Genomic DNA, 21443 nt, shown 5'->3' on the forward strand with positions numbered 1-21443 from the left:
GAGAAATTTAAGAAGAATCCAAATCAAATCAGAAAACATTTCAATGCAACTATGAGTCAACACAGTGTGCCTTGTGTCACTACAAGCCTACCTGGTGTTTGAGATTGTTGCATTTCGATTCCAGTGACGCGTCCTACCGGCAGCATAGAACGGGCAGACTGCATGGCGATCACCTGCTGAGATGTGATCACTCCACCCACTATAGACAGCATTTGAGGGAGAAACCCAGCATGAACTGGTGGGGAATCTGTTGGGGAGGCAGAAAAAAAGGATCGAAATTATTAATTTCTTCACATGAAAGTTCAGTCTCTAGACCAGCAGTCTGTCTTACTGAAGTCAACCTGGCCCATTGGGTGCTGATACAGTAACATTGAAGTCAACCTGGCCCATTGGGTGCTGATACAGTAACATTGAAGTCAACCTGGCCCATTGGGTGCTGATACAGTAACAGGGTCAGAGGGACAGGAGGCTCACCTGGGGCAGTCTGTATTTTTCTGCGAGACAGGATGTTCGGTCTGGTCCTTTCACCCGGCGAACGCCACATTGAGGGGTGTTTACTGGAAGGTGGTGTGATGATGGGCCTTGTCTTGGGTCGTTGGGGTGCAGGCTTTTGGGGGATAGAGTGGGGGACTGGGGTGGCTACGACCTTTAACTTGAGGCCGGGTGCCAGGGACTTTGGCTCAGGCTGTCGAGTGCTCCTGAGTGAAATTGTTTTATTGGGTGAGACCGATGAGGACGCTTTTGAGGACGGCCCTCTCCACTTCCTTTTGAACACCATGTCCATGTCCTTCTGTTTGGTCGAGATGTCCTGCGGTTTCCTGATGATGAGCTCCTCTGTCTTTCCTGTTGAGAGAACACAGGCCAGTGTTATAGGAAGGAGACCGAATAGGAGACGAGAGAAGGGGGGTGAAATGTAAGGCTCATTACCAGATTTCTTTGAGATTTTCTTAATATCACCAGCTCTCTCCCTGGTCAGCCCGCTCTTCAGTTTTTCAAGGCGCTCGCATTTGTCTCTCAGGTCAAAGACTTGTTTTCGGTCCTGTTAAATAACAGAGAGAATACTTTATTATTTCCTGAAGAGATTCTTTACTAAATAAAATTATGCAACGAGCGTTGTCTCTCGTATGGGTTGTGCAAGTCCGAGTGCTAATGGTAACATTGAACCAAGAACACTGTAAATTATAACCATGGACAGTGAAATCACAGCACAAGCATATTTGAAGGAAGGCATTAAAAGGTTGTTTATGTCTTTGTAATAACATCGAGGGGGAGACATACTCTTAATTTGGGTCCCATTTCTCCTTCCACTTCTTTAGCGTATTTTGCCTTCAGTTGTGAAGTGGTGCTCTTCTGTGCATTGTCTTCCACACTCTCAATGTCTACAGCCTCCTCCTCTACCGCACTTTCTTCAACATCCTGAAAGACAGATGAGTCGTAGTTAAAAAAACAAAGAAAAACATAATTCTCAAGAGAAAACGACTAGATTTTAATAGACAGAAACCGAACTGTGTTGTATAATTAAGCAATAAGGGAAGAGGGGATATGGCATATGGCCAATATACCACGGCTAAGGGCTGTACTTATGCACGACGCAAGGAGTGCCTGGAAGCAGCCCTTAGACGTGGTATATTGGCCATATACCACAAACCCCCGAGGTGCCTTATTGCTATTATAAAACTGGTTACCAATGTAATTAGAGCAGTAAAAATAAATGTTTTGTCATACCCGTGGTATACGGTCTGTTATAAGCTGGGTGGTTCGAGCCCTGAATGCTGATTGGCTGACAGACGCGGTATATCAGACGGTAAACCACGGGTAAGACAAAACATTACATTTGCAATCAGTTTATAATAGCAATAAGGCACATTCGGGGGTTTGTGATATATGGCCAATATACCACAGCTAAGAGCTGTGTCCAGGTACTCCGTGGTGCGTTGTTCATAAGAACAGCCCTTAGCCGTGGTATATTAGCCATATACCACACCCCCTTGGGCCTTATTGCTTAAATATACCACAGACAATCAGCATTCAGGACTCAAACCACCCAGTTTAGAATGAGGTATAACAGTTCTTACACTGATGTTAATGACGTCCCCTTCAACATTGTTGTCGTCATCATTGGCAGAATCCTCTGTCTCATCCGAGGAGTTGTCCGTTTTCTCCTCCTCCGTGTCCTCCAAAAGGTCCACCACCTCCATCACCGCTTCCCTGTCCTCCTCTGTGTCCTCCAGAAGGTCTACCACCTCCATCACCTCCTCCCTGTCCTCCTTCTCCTTTTCTGCTGTCACTCCTCCCATGTGCCTTGGTCTTGGTCTCGACCTGGCCTCACTGCAGGTCAAGACAGCTGAAGAGGACGAGACAGCAGAGGAGACTTTGGGAACTCCTTGCATATTCCTGTTGACGAGTAGCTCCTCACTCTTCTGCTGGGAACAAACATACTGGATGTTCCTCAGGATCTGCTTCTCAGACTCTCCTGTGGATGGAAAGATGTTGGTTGAATGTTGGTTGAATGTTGAAATGTTACAGCAGTGTCCATTATTACCAGTTAACTGGGACATCTTCTTGACATAAGCTGCTCTCTCCAGGGTCAGTGAACTCCTTAGCTTCTCCACGTCGGTACTTTTCTTAGTCAGGATTTGGATCTCCTCTGTTGCCTGGTAACATACATTTATTTTAGTTCACTTTTTAATCTATTGATGACGGATGCTTCAACAAAACAAAGCACAGCTCTGACCGGCCACATTATTAAAATATACAGATACCCTGTCTGAGTCCTAAATGGCACCCTATTCCCTATATATGGCTCTGATCAAAAGTAGTGTACTATATAGGAAATAAGGTGCTATTTTGGACACACTCAGTAATTAAAGGGACAATTAAATTGAACAAAATGAACAATGGTTTGGATAAAGTCAATGTAAGTAAACATTTTAAGAAAAAGTTAACCATCCCTTTATAGTTGCTTACTTCTTTAAGGATATACACTTTTGCAGCTTTTTGGGCAAGTTTCAGTGTCTCTCTCAGCCGCTGGAAGCACCCATGGAGCTCAAAACGGCGATACCTCTCCTCCACGTTGTGCTTCAGCTGCTTCTACAGAATGCAACAGGATGAAGCTCTATCATGGAGTCTAAATGGCAAACTACAGACTTGAATATTAAAACTAAGGCACAATGGCGCTATAGTTGAGGTACAGAACAACAGACTGTTTACATAAATTACTTAGACCTACCCAAACATATAGAAAAACAAAGAAAGAAACAGACTACTGTTTAGTCACAAAAACGAGAGAATATGAGATTTAGGTAACTAGAGTCTCAAAACAGACGTGTTGTATGAAGTTAAAATGGTTCTTACACTGATGACGTCGATGAGCTCCTCTTTATTAACACTTGAATCGTCAGAATCTGTCTCGTCAGATGAGTTGTCCATCTTCTCATCCAAATCGTACTCATCCTCCACCAGGTCCTCCACCTCCTTCCTCTTCGGTCTTCCTGTCCATGTCTGGTAGGGGTCATCAACATGAACCATCTTAGAAAGGAGATTGGAGTCTGCTGTGGAGATGGTGTTATCTTTGATCCCTGTCTTTGTGACCTGGGTTATAGGGGGGTTGAGGGGTTGAGGGGGAGGCTGCAGCACTCCAAACACCTCAGGCTGGATATTAGGTTCTAAATTGCAGTCCGCTGGGGAGATAGCATCAGCTTTTATAAATTTAAACTGGGGTCCTTTAGGGGGTTTTGTGGATTTAGGAGGCGTTTTGGTTTTCTGGCAAGGCTGCATCCAACTATACACCTCAGAGACTACATTAGAGTCTACATTGGAGGTCACTGTGGAGATATTGTCAGCTTTGACACCTGTGTTCGTAACCATCTTTGTTGGGGATTTGACAGTAATTACTGTGGTTTCCGGGTGAGGCTGCAGCACAGTAACACCCCCTACTACAGGCATCACCTTGGAGGAGCCCTGAGCTGGCACCGTCAGACACTTGATGATGATGGGCTCCTTGTTGACTGTCTGAGGAACAATCTCCAAGGTGTATGTCCCGCCATTTGTCACGGTGGGTGAGAGACTAACGTAACATGGGGTGGTGATAGTGGTGCTGGATGCAGTTTGGGTCTTTGGGAAAGTGACAAGGGGGACAGTACTGACGGTGGAAGCACAGCTACCAGGGCCCTTGCTCTGCCATGTGGTGAGAGAGGAGGTGGAGCTGTTCGTGGTGGTCAAGCACGCAGGCATGGTTAAACTGATCATCCCACCTAAAAAGAAAATATAATAAAGTTCAGCTGTAGCTAGGTTTCCATCCAATTTGCAACAGATTTTTCATCTGAATATTCTAAATTAAGCATTTTCCCCATCAGAGATGTTTCCATCAAATTGACTTGTTGTGGATAAACGTCTGTGCATAAAAATAACTTGAGGTTGGCCTCCCGAGTGGCACAGCGGTCTAAGGCACTGCATCGCAGTGCTCGAGGCATCACTACAGACCCGGGTTCGATCCCAGGCTGTGTTATTGGGCTCTAGCGACTCATTGTGGCAGGCCGGGCACCTGCAGAATGACTTCGGTTATCAGTTGAACGGTGTTTCCTCTGACACATTGGTGCAGCTGGCTTCCGGGTTAAGCGGGCAGGTGTGAAGGAGCGCGGTTTGGTGGGTTATGTTTTGGAGGACACATGACTCGACTTCGCCTCTCCCGAGCACATTGGGGAGTTGCTGCGATGAGACAAGATCATAATTGGATCGCAATTGGATATCACGAAAATTGGGGAGAAAAGGGAGTTAAATTGGTTTCCGTCGCATTTTCAAATCTACTGATGGTTTTGTCACTAAATGTTTTGTGTAGTCGTGGCCAAAAGTTTTGAGAATGACACATATATACATTTTCACAAAGTCTGCTGCTTCAGTGTCGTTAGATATTTTTGTCAGATGTTACAATGGAATACTGAAGTATAATTACAAGTGTTTCATACGTGTCAAAGGCTTTTATTGACAATTACATGAAGTTGATGCAGAGTCAATTTTTGCTGTGTTGACCCTTCTTTTTCAAGACCTCTGCAATCCGCCCTGGCATGCTCTCAATTAACTTCTGGCCCACATCCTGACTGATGGCAGCCCATTCTTGCCTAATCAATGCTTGGAGTTTGTCAGAATTTGTGGGTTTTTGTTTGTCCACCCTCCTCTTGGGGATTGACCACAAGTTCTCAATGGGATTAAGGTCTGGGGAGTTTCCTGGCCATGGACCCAAAATATTGATGTTTAGTTCCCTGAGCCACTTAGTTATCACTTTTGCCTTATGGCAAGGTGCTCCATCATGCTGGAAAAGGCATTGTTCATCACCAAACTGTTCCTGGTTATTTGGGGGGGAAGTTGCTCTCGGAGGATGTGTTGGTACCATTCTTTATTCATGGCTGTGTTCTTAGGCAAATTGTGAGTGAGCCCACTCCCTTGGCTGAGAAGCAACCCCACACATGAATGGTCTCAGGATGCTTTACTGTTGGCATGACACAGGACTGATGGTAGCGCTCACCTTTGTTTATGGCATCCGGAAAAAAGCTTGTCAATCAGAAAGGGGATTCATCAGAGAAAATGACTTTACCAGTCCTCAGCAGTCCAATCCCTGTACCCTTTGCAGAATATCAGTCTGTCCCTGATGTTTTTCCTGGAGAGAAGTGGCTTCTTTGCTGCCCTTCTTGACACCAGGCCATCCTCCAAAAGTCTTCGCCTCACTGTGCGTGCAGATGCACTCACACCTGCCTGCCGCCATTCCTGAGCAAGCTCTGTACTGGTGGTGCCCCGATCCCGCAGCTGAATCGACTTTAGGAGACGGTCCTGGTGCTTGCAGGACTTTCTTGGGCGCCCTGAAGCCTTTTTCACAACAATTGAAACGCTCTCCTTGAAGTTCTTGATGATCCGATAAATGGTTGATTTAGGTGCAATCTTACTGGCAGCATTATTCTTGCCTGTGAAGCCCTTTTGTGCAAAGCAATGATGACGGCACGTGTTTCCTTGCAGGTAACCATGATTGACAGAGGAAGAACAATGATTCCAAGCACCACCCTCCTTTTGAAGCTTCCTGTCTGTTATTCGAACTCAATCAGCATGACAGAGTGATCTCCAGCCTTGTCCTCGTCAACACTCACACCTGTGTTAACGAGAGAATCACTGACATGATGTCAGCTGGTCGTTTTGTGGCAGGACTGAAATGCAGTGGAAATGTTTTTTGGGGGATTCAGTTCATTTGCATGGCAGAGGGACTTTGCAATTAATCTGATCACTCTTCATAACATTCTGGAGTATATGCAAATTGCCATCATACAAACTGAGGCAGCAGATTTGTGAAAATTAATATTTGTGTCATTCTCAAAATTGGCCACGACTGTATATAGTGAATGTGCCCACTCTGTATTGGCACGTGCTCTAGCCAACAGCTTGCAGATACAGTGCAGGTATTGCCTACATTGAGTTTATTATGGGAAAAAAATATTTCTCAAAGGCAGCCAAGCATCGATCATCATTTCACCAGAATAAGACCCTCAATATTTAATGGAAAGGAGCATCAAGCTCATCAGTGTTCATTTTCACCACCCTATGAAGTTCATAACTTATTTAATCTGTATCCTAATACACTGCATGCTACACAAAAACAGTATGTATTTAAGCAACATTCATTCATTGGAGAATACTTATTATACATGGGAATCCTTGATCTGTCTTCCTAAAATGTCCAAGTCATTGTTTCATAACATAGTCATCAACATAGTCAGTCTTGCATGTGAAAGAGCAGCAATGCCTTGGCATGAATAGAATCAACTGTCAGACACTCACCCTTGTTGTGCATGACAAGGTTGGGGTTAAGGGCCTGCAGCTCGCTGAGGGCAACCAGCTGGAACAGCTGTCCGTTGGGGTTCCGGTATAGGGTGTTCCCTGAGGTGTTCCTTACCGGCTGCAGCACCATTCTCTGACCCGGCGCGAGAGGGGGGTCTACCATCAAAAACAACGGAGAAAATGCATCCCATAACATTTTAACATGGAAAAAGCTGTTCTACTCATCCCGGAGTCACCTCTTCATTGTTGACGTTGTGACTGGTGTTTTGCAGGTACTATTTAATGAAGCTGCCAGTTGAGGACTTGTGAGGCGTCTGTTTCTCAAACTAGACACCCTAATGTACTTGTCCTCTTGCTCTGCTGTGCACTGGGGCCTCCCACTCCTCTTTCTATTCTGGTTAGAGCCAGTTTGCACTGTTCTGTGAAGGGAGTAGTACACAGCATTGTACGAGATCTTCAGTTTCTTTGCTACCAAAACAAATGGTCTATTGATTCTGTATCCTCACAACAAAATAGTCAGAGCTGCGATGATTGTATGCCCCAAATATTCAAAATTTTGTTGGTGGCAAGAATTCTGTTCAATCATTTTAGCTGAAAAGCACGAAGTCTTGCATAGTTCGTTATGTTTCTGTATATTGCCTTGAACGTGGCTAATATTTGGTTGATTCGATCACAATTCCAACAGTTGATGTGTTAACTTCTTTGGTATAGGGGGCAGCATTTTCACTTTTGGATGAATTTCGTGTCCATAGTGAACTGCCTCCTACTCTGTCCCACATGCTAATATATGCATATTATTACTATTGGATAGAAAACACTCTGAAGTTTCTAAAACTGTTTGAATGATGTCTGTGAGTATAACAGAACTCATATGGCAGGCAAAAACCTGAGAAAAAATCCAAACAGGAAGTGAAAATTCTGAGAGTGGTCGTTGTTAACTTCTTATGGCTGCAGGGGCAGTATTGAGTAGCTTGGTTGAAAGGTGCACAGAGGTGCCCATATTAAACGTCCTGCTCCTTAGTCCGAGTTGCTAATATATGCATATTATTATTCATATTGGATAGAAAACACTATAAGGTTTCTAAACTGTTTGAATTATGTCTGTGAGTATAACAGAACTCATATGGCAGGCAAAAACCTGAGACGTTCCACTTCCTGTTTGAATTGTTTCTGAGGTGTCAGATTTTCAACCATGCTCTCAATTGAAATGACAGCGAGATATAGATGAGTTTTCACTTCCTACGGCTTCCACTAGATGTCAATAGAACTTTGTCTGATGACTAATGTGAAGGGGGGCCCGAAGGAGACCGGAATGAGTAATCACTTCCACGGGCTGATCACGCATTCACCATGCGCCTTCACATGAGTAGGACGTCTGTTCCATCGCTCTTCTGAAGTCAATTTAATTTTCCGGTTGGAACGTTATTCAAGATGTATGTTAACAACATTCTAAAGATTGATTCAGTACATCGTTTGACATGTTTCTACTGACTGTTACGGAACTTTTGGACATTTCGTCACGTTATAGTGGAGGCGCTTTCTAACTTTGGAATTGTTTACAGAAGGCGCGAACCAAAGTAGCTAATTGGACATAAATAACGGACATTATCGAACAAATCAAGCATTTATTGTGGACCTGGGATTCCTAGGACTGCATTCTGATTAAGTTCAAAGGTAAGGAAACATTTATCATGTATTTTCTGGTTTCTGTTGAGTCCAACATGGCGGCTATTCTTCTGAGCTCCGTCTCAGATTATTGCATGATTTGCTTTTTCCGTATTTTTTTTTTTTTTTTTTTTTTAAATCTGACACAGCGGTTGCATTAAGGAGAGGTATATCTATAATTCCATGTGTATAACTTGTATTATCATCTACATTTATGATGAGTATGTCTGTTGAAACGGTGTGGCTATGCACTATCACTGGATGTTTTTGGAACTAGTGAATCTAACGCGCCAATGTAAACTCAGATTTTTTGTTATAAATATGAACTTTATCAAACAAAACATGCATGTATTGTGTAACATGAAGTCCTATGAGTGTCATCTGATGAAGATAATCAAAGGTTAGTGATTAATTTTATCTCTATTTCTGCTTTTTCTGACTGCTATCTTTCGCTGGAAAAATGGCTGTGCTTATTGTGGTTTGGTGGTGACCTAACATAATCGTTTGTAGTGCTTTCGCTGAAAAGCATATTTGAAATCGGACACTTTGGTGGGATTAACAACAATAATACCTTTAAAATGATATAAGACACATGTATGTTTGAGGAATTTTAATTATGAGATTTCTGTTTGAATTTGGCGCCCTGCACTTTATCTGGCTGCTGTCATATGGATCCCGGTAGCAGGATGCAGCCATAAGAAGTTAAAGTCATCGCCTATTCAATTCCCTGTAATATATGGATACGTTTGCACTTCATACGCCTTCCACTAGATGTCAACAGTCAGTAGAACGTGGAATGAAGCTTATGCTGTGTTGTGGGACCGGATGGGAGGGGAATGAGTTAGTGGTCTGGCAGATTGCCAGTTCTTGATATGAGGAAAGCGCGCGACCGTCTTGCGTTCCATTACTTATAGAGACTGAAAAGAATTCTCCGGTTGGAACCTTATTGGATATAAATGATAACAACATCCTGAAGATTGGTCAAACTTAGTAGAGAATCAGTTTATTCGACCTGGAATATAACTTTTTGAAGTTTTCGTCCGAAGTTTGCCTGCATCTGCACGAGTGTTTGGACACGTGTACTACACATGCTAGCAAAATTAGCTAATTGGACATAAGTAATGGACATTATCGAACAAAACAACGATTTATTGTGGAACTAGGATTCCTGGCACTGCATTCTGATGGAGATAATCAAAGGTAAGGGAATATTTATGATGTAATTTCGTATTTCTGTTGACTCCAACATGGCGCAGAAATGTTGTTACTATCTGAGTGCCGTCTCAGAATATTGCATGGTGTGTTTTTTTTAAATCTGACACAGCGGTTGCATTAGGAACAAGTGTATCTTTAATTATATGTAAAACATGCATCTTTCATCAAAGTTTATGATGAGTATTTCTGTAATTACTCCGGATATTTTGGAGGCATTTCTGAACATGGCGCCAATGTAAACCGAGATTTGTGGATATAAATATGCACATTATCGAACAAAACATAAATGTATTGTGTAACATGATGTCATATGAGTGTCATCTGATGAAGATGTTCAAAGGTTAGTGATTCATTTTATCTCTATTTCTGGTTTTTGTTACTTTTGCTGGGAAAATGGCTGTGGTTTTCTGTGGCTATGTACTGAGCTAACATAATTGTTTGGTGTGCTTTCCCCAAAAATCCTTTTTGAAATCAGACATGTTGGCTGGATTCACAACATGTGTGGCTTTAATTTGGTGTCTTTCATGTGTGATTTCATGAAAGATTGATTTTTATAGTAGTATATTGGAATTTGGCGTGCTACATTTTTTCTGGATTTTCGCCAAGTGGGACGCTACCGTCCCACCTATCCTAGAGAGGTTAACTAACGGGGAAAACTCTAGAAAGTTGAGTGAAGTTCAATCTCGTGCTTCTCTGCACCAGGCTGATAATTCTTCTGCCTGACAGTTCCGGGAAAGCTCATTGGTCATCACCACAAACAGAGCATGAGAGTGGCAGGGCAAAGGACCAGGGCTTAGCCTGTGGGAGGCTGAGGAGTAATTGTATGAGTTGGTTAGGCTAGTTACAGCTACAGTGGTGCAGGACTGACTGGGTGTGTACCTGTGGAATGTCTTGGTGCTGAAGGGGCCTTGGAGCTAACAGACACTGCAGATAACAAGGCTGCGGCGCCACCCCTCCCATTAGGTATTTTGGTTGGGTAGACCACGGTGGCAATCAGCTCAGCAGCAGTCACGGTGTTCTGCGCCATCTGAGCCCCCTGAGAGAGACTGGCACCTGGGTTCACTACCACTAGAGAGGAAGAGGGCAGAGTAACAGTCAGAAACTGAGATGGAACACTAGTTACAGGCAGCCTCTGCTGTGAGGAGCTGATCTGGTTGACTACAGAGCATGTGAAGACCTTTCCCACTGGGGGGCAGGTTAGTCACTGTGGAGTAGAGGTGGAGGTAGCAGTTCAGTCTCCCACACTTGTCTTTCACAATGGATTGACTATTATTCAGTTATATGAATCAGAATTCAATGTCTCTGAGGGGTGGGGGGAGATTTCATTGAAATACAGTAGTATGATAAACTAAGCTAAAAAAAAAAACACTACAAAGAGTTGTTCTCACCAATTAACTTGGGGCCAGCAGCAACTGGAGTGGTAGAGGGAACACTTGTGGTAACCATGGTGGTAGAAGTGGCTGCCAGTTGGGCTGGTTGTCCTGTAGAGTACTTTGTATCTGTGGCACCTTTAGGAGTTTCTGAGGGGTGTTTTTGTGATGGGACGGAGGAGGAGGCCACCATAGACCGTTTTAGACAGGCAGGTCTTCGTAACTTGCCCGTGAGGTAAGCAGCAAGAAGGTTGGCTGGGTGCATGGCTCCCATCATGCCCAGTTGTATCTTGGCATGGGGGTAGGACCTGCCATTCACCTAAAGACACACAGGGGGAAATACTGAGTAGCAATGGACTGTGTGGATTCTCCTCAGAGCTAGATAGTGTTCGTCCCAAATGGCACCCTATTCCCTATATAATGCACTACTTCTGACCAGAGCTCTGTGCACTACAGTGGTCGCTGGTGCAAATACCCAAGCAAACAAGGTGAGAAATCTGTCAATGTACCCTTGAGCAAAGCACTTAACCCTAATTGTTCCAGGGGTGCTGTACTACTATGGCTGACCCTGTAAAACAACACATTTCACTGCACTTATCCGGTGCATGTGACCATAAAACATGTATTTTTTTATTTGCACTACATAGTGAGCCATTCCACATCAATAAGAGAAGGAAAATTAACTGATTATTGGATTTGTTTTGGGGGAAACTAAGTAATTACAATGCTTACCGTGATAAGTTCCTGGTCTGAGATTTCTAGCAGCTTAAGGTTGCCAGTAAGGAGGCCAGAAGGAGAAATTCCTGTTAAGAAAGGCAGGCCCTGCCATTTCAGATCCTTTCTACGCCCCACAGCCTTGTTGTCCACTTCCTCCACGACAGGTACCTCCTCCACGACAGGTACCCCCTCCACGACAGGTACCTCCTCCACGACAGGTACCTCCTCCACGACAGGTACCTCCTCCACGACAGGTACCTCCTCCACGACAGGTACCTCCTCCACGACAGGTACCTCCTCCACGACAGGTACCTCCTCCACGACAGGTACTTCCTCCAATTTTTTATCCTCCTCTCTCTGCTCTTCCATTAGTTCTTCTTCATCTTCCTCTCCCATCCATACCTCTTCCTCCTCACCATTCTCCTCCTCCACTCCGTTTGGTTTCGGGACCTGAGAGACGAGTACCTTGTAGTGGACGGAGCAGCTTTCGCCATCATTTCTCAGGGTCTGAGACACGGGTTTTATGAGGTAACCTTTGACCCAGAAGGGGTTGTTGAGGTGGTCCTTGGCCATGTGCTCACACACAATTCTCAGCACCAGGTTCCTGTCCGCCAGGCTCCTCCACTTACACTTAGACAAGATCTCCAGACGCTTGGAGGGCTGCGTGTACTTGGGACCATGGCAGGACAACGACTTCTCTGACATACTGGAAGGGTTCACTACATCAAGAGAAAGTCAACAACTATTAGAAATGCATTTCAGGGTAAGCTATGATTTTTGGAAGCAACCAATTACTGATGTGTTTCACTGACTGATAAATATACTCTCAGACAGACACTGATGTTTGGGGTTTAAAAAAAGAATGTGGTCAAATTTGACTCATTGAACTTACCTGGTGCAGAGTCTATTGGTTTGCAGTGGTCGTCAATGACCTCAGGTCGGTTTGTGCTCTTGCTTTGAAACGCACGCACTCTGGCACATGTCATGGTCCCTCCTTCCTCGCTCACCTGAGAAAAATACACCTTTATAAAAGGCAGGGGGTGAGAATATACATCACATTTTTTACAGGGGTATATCTAACACCTTTGGATATACACCCTTTCACGACTCACCACTGAAGGTTCTTCCTGTAGTGGAAGATGTGGTAGGTAGACCGGTTTTGGGGCGCGGAGGGGCTCCGGGTCCGTCTCTCCATCCATCTGCTTCCACAACATTCTCACACGCGGAGCAGGTTCTGATACCGTCTCAGCCTCCCTGAGAGCTGAAGTTGGAAATGAATGCAAAATGTCATTTTCTACAACATTAGGATGGACACACTTTGTGACATATTTAACCTAATATAATGTAGTGTAGCAAAATTGTTTTTGTATGGAAACTTTTTTTTACTGTTCATAGAACAATGTTTTATTCTGCGGATTTCTAAACTAGAGGACACTCACTATATGCCATCCTCATCCTCTTCCACTTTCTCCCCCGCTTCTTGGACAGGCCCTCCTCTGACGCATTGGAATCTGGTCCTTTTAAGTTCTTGAGGACGACCACCTTCTGCCTGAGGCAGCTGCAGCCAAAGATGCACTCAATCTTTCCACAGTGGGTAATACGACGGTCCTGTGCCAGGCTGGCACATACACAGCCCAATCGACAGAACGCATTGAGGCAGGGTGGAGCCCTGCGCTTTATGATCCTAATAGGAGCTGTAGGGTTCTCACAAACAAAGCCCTGAAGAGAAAAGTGGGAAGTAAAATATGACAGTTCTGTGCCAGGCTGGCACACACACAGCCCAGCCGGCAGGACGCATTGAGGCAGGGAGGAGCCCTGCGCTGTTAGTGCTAGCGTGGCACATTTCTCAGGGATACCATCGTAGAGTTGGTATAACACACTCAAAAAAATCAGCTTATTAAAAACAAGATCGAAACTACAAACGTACTACAACACGTCTTTGCTCCTTCATGTGAGACCACACAAAAGAGTCAATAAGCAGATGTATTGGTGTAGCGGTGTAACTGATCTTACCGTTGAGGTGAAGAGGGAGGTGAGGCCGACCGTCGCCCTCTTGTCTGTGATGCAGGTCCGATGCTTGCCCTCCCAGACAACCCTGTCCTCCAAATCCCTCTGTCGGAGCAGGGCCTTGGTCAGCCCAGGAACCACAACCTTGGTCTCGGCAGCAGGCTGTGGCTCTGGGTCCGAGTCATCCTCTTCCACAGGAGCCAGGTCAGCGGGAGGTGGCTCTTCTACCTCTGGCCTGGACACAGGAGCGTCATGGGCTGGTGGAGGAGTCTTGACCCTTGGCTTCCTCTGTCTCCTTTTTATAGTTTCAATTGTGTTATCATGGGTGATGGGGGCGCAATGATCCATCAACAGTGGTGGTGGCTCAGTGGGCAATGGTGTTGGGGTTAGTGCAGAGGTTGGTTTATTTTTGTTCTGCTTTGAACATAGTTGTTTTTGTTGCCCTTTCTCCGATGTTTTAAGTCCTTTGGATGTGAGGGGCAGTCTGGGTTTTTTGGATGGGGGGACAAAGGTGGAAGAAAGTGCCGGTGCCTGTTTCTTCAGCACACTGTCTAGGGTTCGGACGTAGCTGGTGCTCTTGGTGGGAAGCTGGTAGACCACAGGGGTGACGACGGTGGTCTGGGTGAAACTGGCAGCGCGCTCGTCAATGAGTTTACCTTCGTTAGCCAGGTACTCATCCAACATGTCACTGCAGAAGGCCGACAAGTTCTTTGGGACCACATCTGAACTTGGGCAACCTTTAAAACAAAAACATTTTGAATCAGCATTACACAGTAAATTGTATCCCTTATAGGGCTACATAGTATAGAAAACACAAGAGGGGATATAGCGTAGACTGTTTACTGTTAAGCCTTTGTAAAGACATCAGAGGTAAAACGAGTCCCCTCTGGTTTTGCCAACGTTAAAGCACGATGCAATATTTCAGACAAAATCAGGGTCAAAGGTTACAACTGCTGATGTGAATGGAGTCTTGAGGATTTGCTTATCAAATCAGAGAAGACATGTAGGATTTTAATGTAAATATTACCTTCAGGCTTGGAGGATGATGGCAAGTCCGAGGGGACAAACTTATCTCTCCAGCCTTTGATTTGGGTGAAGTCTGTGGTCTTGCCTGTCCTGGAAACAAAGGGGACTGAACCACCTGAAAAAAAAGGTATGACAATTAACAATTGCTATTTTCAAAATGTATTCAATTATCCTAATAAAACAGGTTACTTAAAAATATACTCAACAATTTGAACAAAACAGAAACTCCAACATGAAATAACTACTAACTTGGAGAAGATGCCAACCCTGGAGAGTTTGGTTCTGGACATAAAAAGGGTAGAGGTAGACGAACCCCTAGGTACTGCAGGTCAATGACCAGAGTGGGATCCAGTAAACTCATCTTCAGTCCAACTTCAAACACAGATGACAGATAAGCAATCTTCAAGCATAGACTATGCATCATACTAAAGCATTCTACCATCATGAGTAAGATTAAACATCACATGATCACTGTCATGAAAATCACAGTGGGACATGAGTCACATGCTAGTTTGCAAGGAAGTTATTGACAATAAAAAGTATATACGCTGTCATTAACAGCCATTTATTTGTGTTACCTTCTTGCAACAAAGGATGAATGACCTGCCGATGCCTCATAACCTTTAGGTCACCCAAAAGAAACTTCTCGAAAGCGACTATTCTTTCCTCTGTGGTTTCTAGTCCTCCAACTGAAAGAGACAAATAGTTGAACTGCTTTAACAGGCGTCAGGTAACAGCAGCTTGGGAGCATGATCAATCAAATTGGTTGTTTTCTGTACCATTCTCTGTCGCCTCTGTGGGTTTCTGAGGTTGCGCAGTCGTCGTCTCACAAAGTGCAGGCTCTCCCAGGTGGACTTCAAGTGCTTCCTGCAATTTACAAGACTTTATTTAAATATGACACTTTCCTTAAATCCAATGGATATAGCTAATGCTTTGTTAATTGTTCTGAGAATGTATGCGCCCTTATGATGTGTTATTGCACAGCTTATAATATGCTGTTTCATAATGCAATTTTTAGCTAAGGATAAACCGTGGACTCTAAGACACATAACCAAATAAGGATTTCCTTGTTAAAGATCTCCCTCCCCCTTACATAAGAACCAATGACACACAGGTGGTGTGGCATACCATGAAGTAACGGTAATAGTTAACTTGAAGGGGGTATACGTAAGGCATTCAGAACACCTTTCACATAACAGTCTGGGAGTAGCAAAGGGTTAACAGTTAGTGACTGTGTGCATTGAGCCTTGTGCGTCTTCTCTTGTGATCTCTCAATTTGGCAGGATGCCACTGGGTAAACAGCCCTTGGAATTATGTCATTGAGTTATGAACTTTTCTTTGACAATATCTGTGAGAAGGTGTATTTGAAGTAAACAGAGTGCCTGGCCTAGAGCCAGTTCTGGCCAGGAGCACCAATTGTAAATGACATGTTAGGCCTACACTGTGTTCTCTCCCAAGATAAGCCAAAAACATGTGCTCTTAGGGTAACGTGTATACATGTGTTACGAAGGTTCTTGTGAAAGATCTGTAACACTCATAAAGGTGTTATGAATGTAAGTAAAGTGTTACCAAAATAACTGACACAAAAATACATTTGACTATTTACGCCGTACCTTGGAGGTGAAAGAGACGAACAGCTGCTCCTCAACTTCCTCCAGGTTGGACTGCATGGCGACATCTGTGGATCCATCAATCACTGGGAGTGAATCACCCTTGGCAGATTTCACTCCTTTCCTAGATCTCCAGGGTTTATTTCTCTGGGTTGGCTGACTAGAACCAATCGCTAAAGTAGAACTAACTGGTATGCTAGGGGTACTTGGGACAGGAGGTGCCTCACTGCTGGAAAAGTCTTCAGTTTTCTCAAGCTCTTCGGCGATGGAGAAAAAGTTAGTGAGGTCGGCCCGTGATGGGGTTGGTGACAATGGGTTAGGACCTAACGATGAAAAGGGAGATAACTGGAATGGGAGTGTAGACGGGTGTGTTAATGGTTCATAATTGACTTGGAATGATGAGGCAGTGTCCGAGGGAGATGGGGATAAGGCAGTGTGCAGAGCAAGTGAGCCAGGGTGAGAGGTTGAGGAAAATGAGGTTGCCTCAAAGGGTAATGGGTTAAGGTGAGCGGAAGGCAACAATGGAATAAAGGGTATTGTTAAAAAAGGATCAGGGGCAGGTAGGCCTAAAAGTAATCCATGTGATGATAATTCAGAGGATGGAACAAAAGGGTTAGTAGGGGGCAGTAATCGTTCAAGGGCTGGGAATGAGGAGGCATGTACAGGTAAGGAGGGGAAGGCGGCTTCCGGTTTCAATGTAACAGGGGAACGTAAAGGGGGTTCAAGATCTGGTAATGATGCAGGTGAGGATGGCTCAAAGCCACCTCGCGAAGGACCAGGGGATGGTAACGAGGGGGTAGATTCAGGTTCCAAGTTGGCAAGACTAGGTGTTGATGACAGTGCTGGAGCAGTTGAGGGAGGGTCAGAGGTAAGTGATGATAAATCAGTCACTAGGTTTAATGTGACAGGTACAGGGGGTGGCAATTCTTGGGCTGGGGATGACAAGGAAGGGGCTGGTAACAATGGGTCAGGGAATGGTGATAAGACAGTTGCTGGCAAACAAGGGGTGGGGGATGATAGTGCAATGGATATGATAGGCTTAGGGACAAGAAACGCATGACCAGTGGTTGGTAAAACTGAGCCAGGTTCTGGTAACAATGAGTCTGTGGCAGGAACCAAAAAATCTGTGTTTGGGACTGAAATATCCGTGGATAGACCAGCATAGTCTGTGGTTGGCCCAGTGGGGGCAATGACTGAAACAATGTGATTGACAGCTGGATCAGCAGGACCACTGGCTGGAACTACAGCATAACCAGTAGATTCCAAGGCTGGACCAGTAGATTCCAAGGTTGGGCCAGTAGATTCCAAGGCTGGGCCAGTAGGTTCCAAGGCTGGGCCAGTAGATTCCAAGGCTGGGCCAGTAGATTCCAAGGCAGGGCCAGTAGATTCCAAGGCAGGGCCAGTTGAGTCCATGGCAGGGCCAGTTGAGTCCATGGCAGGGCCAGTTTGATCGGTGGCTGGAATAACAGGATCGGTAGCTGGAATAACAGGATCGGTGGTTGGAACGGCAGAAGATGGGGATGAAGACAATACTGGAGGAGATTTTGATTTGGTCCTAACAGATGTGGATTTTGACTTCAACTGTTGAAGGTAGAGTGCAAGAAGGGGCAAAGGCACAGGTTCAGGTCGTTTGTGTGGTTTAGCCTTCCCCTGCAGCTGTTCATCAAAACCTGTCATTTTTGCTTCAGAGCTCACTGAGGAGCTCTGGGAAGCCTTTTGACTGTTTTCAACTTCATTTGCTGACCGGTCATTGATTGACACACGGGTCTTGACCGGTTCCTGGGACTGAGATGAATTGAAGAGGTCCTTGTCACTGCCAATCACATTCCCATTGTGCAGTGTTCCCACCTTTTCAATAATCTTACCGGACAAGGCTTCAGGTTCAGAAATCTGGGAAAAATTGTCATTCACAGCTACTTCCACAACTTTGCCATTGGCAACCATGCCCTTAGTATTTGTTTGCTCAACACTACAAGTTGTATTGGTTCTCTCAACATTGCACCTTCGTATTTTCAGATGACACTCCCGAATCAGCCCAGGGAAGTTACTTTGGGGAGGACCTGTTGTGCTGCTCAGAAGAGAAAGGTAAAATATTAGAAGTGCATTTTAAAGTAAGAAGCAAGAATGCTAACATGTAGCTTACTGAACTTCAGAACTTACCAATAATAGTATTCAGTGGACTCCGTGTTTCTGACTGACTTTTGTCCATGATCTGCTGCTGAAGTCTTTTGGGAGTTGCATTTTCTACGCAAAGACTTTCGGGAATTTTTCACATACTTGCACACCTTGGGAGATATTGTTTCAACTTTCATCGTCTCCTTGGAGGGACTTGAATTCTTGCAGGAGCTGGGTTTATCCATTTTGACTCCTGACTTTTCACTGTCTGCAAGTGTAACATTTTGAGCATCTGAGTTCAGGAGTCCTTGACCTACTGCTGAAGTGTCTTTAGAATTGCATTTTGACATCAAAGACAGATTACTTCTAAGAGTGTTGAATTCCTTCGGAGATGTGGTTTCTGCTTTTTTCAACTCATTGGAGGATCTTGAGTTCAGCTTTGGAGTGCTTAAACTGGGTCCATTAGCGTTGACTCCAGATTTGTCTCTCTCTACAGGTGTAACATTTTGAGCATCTTCACTGAGGACTCTCTGATCTACTGCGGATGTGCCTTTAGAGTTGTGTTTTGCCATCAAAGACTTCAGGTTATTCAGGCTTTTTACAGGCTTGAGGTCATTGGTAGAACTGTTTTTGTCTTTTTTTGACTTATTGGAGGGACTTGTTTGGACTCCGGACTTATCACTGTCTGCAAGCATAACATTTTGGGCATCGGAAGCGAGAAGTCCTTGGACTCCTGCTGAAGTATCTTTGGAAGTGCGTTTCCCCATCAAAGATTTAAGATTATTCAGGCTTTTCGCAGACTTGAGCTCATTGGGAGATTGGGCTGAGTCTTTATTAATCTCATTGGAGGGACTTGATTTCAGCCTGGAGCTGGGTCTATCAGTTTTGACCTCAGTTTTGTCACCATCTGCAAGGGAAACATTTTGAGCATCAGGGCTCAGGAGTCCTTTATCTACTGTTGAAGTGTCTTTAGATCTGCGTTTTGCCACCATCAAAGATTTCAGTCCATTCAAGCCTTTCACAGGCTTGAGTTCAATGGGAGATCTGGTTTCATCCTTCTTCAACTCATTGGAGGGACTCATTTCCAGCTTTAGAGCCTGGGAGTTGGGTCCACTTGCAAAAGGGTTAAAGTCTGCTTTAAACTGAGACATGCGTACATTCTGGAAGGCTGTTACAGCAAAGAATTCAGTCTGGGGAAAGGTGAAGGTTATCACGTCAGGCCCATTGAGCTGAATATCCTCTGTAGCCGTTTCAACTGAGACCAAATGCAGGTGTGGTAAGTAGCGGTGCATTGGGTGCAAAATTACATTGCCCTCCTGGTCCATCGTGTTGTCAGTGAGCTTAAGCTTGTAGAATGACACTGGGTTCTGCATCCATTGGTGACCAGAAGATGGAGAGTCTGGATGGATGAAAACCCGTCTCAGCAAATGGGCCTCTGCCTTTCCACTCATTTGCCAGTCTTGCCCAGTCCACTTGTAACGTTTGTTGTCCACAGGGTTGATATCCATGAGCAGAGTGTACTTCTGGAAGGGCTCCAAACCAGAGATGCGAAAGCGGCAATAAGGGAACATCCTCCGGCCCTGTTTGGTTATTATCATTTCGGTTTTGCATTTGAAAAACTCATTCCACATGTTGTTATTCTCTAACATCACCTTGATACCGCTGTAGGTGCTCTCTGGTGGTAAATTCTCTGGTTGGTTATTAGACCTGGCAGCAGAGTTCAATGTAGAAGCCATTTGACCAGTACCCATTTCAGAACCTGGAGTGGATGTTGCTGGAATGTTTGCTTCTTCATTGGCTACAACTGCACTTGCTTGCCCTATGTTTAGGACACCAAAGAGGTCGGGGGGAGAGGCAGCCGAGGGCAGTGCTATGGGGGCAGCAGCCCCCTCCTCATGAAGAACCATTATTCTCTCCTTCTTGTTTGCAGCCATGAACTTGTCACAGTCCTTTTCGAGAGCAGAACGCCCTCTTACATCTGTCCTTCCATGTTTTCATTCAGCATCCTAAAAACAACAAAAAGAAAGCTATATTTCTTTCAACCAATTTTGCTCACTGGTAATGCACTCTTTTGTATGCAAATCTCAGTACATTTGTTTACTTTGGAAATATCAAATTCATTACAAATTATTAATACTAGGCTAAATTACTATACAAAATAGTATGAAAATAAATGCATGCGTTATAGCTAGGATATTTGGTCATTATGCAACTACTGTGAAAAACTACTCAAAATGTATCAATAGATATAGAGCAATTGGCAAAAAAGTTGACTAAAAAATGAAGGGCATCGAAGAACTGTAAATCAGTTTTGCAATTTAATAAGATAACACATGAACATGTCTTTGATTAAACCCCCAGTTTACTACGAATAGCTAAGGAAATTGATTGGGGATAGCCTAGCCAGCAGATTCCCACCCTACCATTACACTTGTTTACACTGAGCTGCACTGGAGTCGGAACGCAATCATAGTTACATTAAGACACTGTGGAGCCGGCACGAGATAAGGGTTGGAAAACGTACCTCAATGCAGGGATGGGATATGCTGTACTCCAAATTTTAGCTTTATCCACAGTGATACATTGACAAAATATAAATACTGCAAGTTTTCCGGTAAACTGCCTACAGTGCCATATCTCGTCCCTGCATTGAGATTAGAGGCCGACCGATTAATCGGTATGGGCGATTAACTAGGGCCGATTTCAAGTTTTCATAACAATCGGTAATCGCCATTTTTGGATGCCGATTACGGTCGATTACATTGCACTCCACAAGGAGACTGCATGGCAGCCTGACCACCTTTTAGCGAGTGCAGTAAGGAGCCACGGTAAGGTGCTAGCTAGCATTAAACTTACCTTACAAAAAATAAATACATCTTAACATAATCACTAGTTAACT

At 44.4% G+C, this 21443-nt stretch overlaps 1 protein-coding gene across 6 annotated transcripts in view; it reads right to left on the reverse strand.

Moving 5' to 3' along the window:
- Nucleotides 1-21443, reverse strand: part of LOC129812810 (MAX gene-associated protein-like) — a 29111-nt gene that overhangs the window by 1960 nt on the left and 5708 nt on the right. For 4 of the 6 annotated variants that reach the window (XM_055864696.1, XM_055864692.1, XM_055864693.1 and 1 more), the window contains exons 2-22: nucleotides 18590-20550; nucleotides 16433-18497; nucleotides 15599-15686; nucleotides 15398-15508; nucleotides 15069-15191; nucleotides 14821-14934; nucleotides 13800-14530; nucleotides 13226-13505; nucleotides 12899-13047; nucleotides 12679-12808; nucleotides 11802-12505; nucleotides 11088-11388; nucleotides 10579-10767; nucleotides 6820-6975; nucleotides 3355-4253; nucleotides 2968-3090; nucleotides 2076-2654; nucleotides 1279-1416; nucleotides 928-1039; nucleotides 475-843; nucleotides 92-247 (exon numbers count right to left, since the gene is read on the reverse strand). In XM_055864696.1, coding sequence (XP_055720671.1) covers nucleotides 92-247; nucleotides 475-843; nucleotides 928-1039; nucleotides 1279-1416; nucleotides 2076-2654; nucleotides 2968-3090; nucleotides 3355-4253; nucleotides 6820-6975; nucleotides 10579-10767; nucleotides 11088-11388; nucleotides 11802-12505; nucleotides 12679-12808; nucleotides 12899-13047; nucleotides 13226-13505; nucleotides 13800-14530; nucleotides 14821-14934; nucleotides 15069-15191; nucleotides 15398-15508; nucleotides 15599-15686; nucleotides 16433-18497; nucleotides 18590-20478 — 9406 coding nt within the window. In that variant the 5' untranslated portion in view covers nucleotides 20479-20550. The remainder of the gene's footprint in view (nucleotides 1-91; nucleotides 248-474; nucleotides 844-927; nucleotides 1040-1278; nucleotides 1417-2075; nucleotides 2655-2967; nucleotides 3091-3354; nucleotides 4254-6819; nucleotides 6976-10578; nucleotides 10768-11087; nucleotides 11389-11801; nucleotides 12506-12678; nucleotides 12809-12898; nucleotides 13048-13225; nucleotides 13506-13799; nucleotides 14531-14820; nucleotides 14935-15068; nucleotides 15192-15397; nucleotides 15509-15598; nucleotides 15687-16432; nucleotides 18498-18589; nucleotides 20551-21443) is intronic. The other 2 variants (XM_055864699.1, XM_055864698.1) reach the window with 2 other exon arrangements.

This window comes from Salvelinus fontinalis, chromosome 16 (assembly GCF_029448725.1).
Source record: "Salvelinus fontinalis isolate EN_2023a chromosome 16, ASM2944872v1, whole genome shotgun sequence".
Lineage (NCBI taxonomy): Eukaryota > Metazoa > Chordata > Actinopteri > Salmoniformes > Salmonidae > Salvelinus > Salvelinus fontinalis.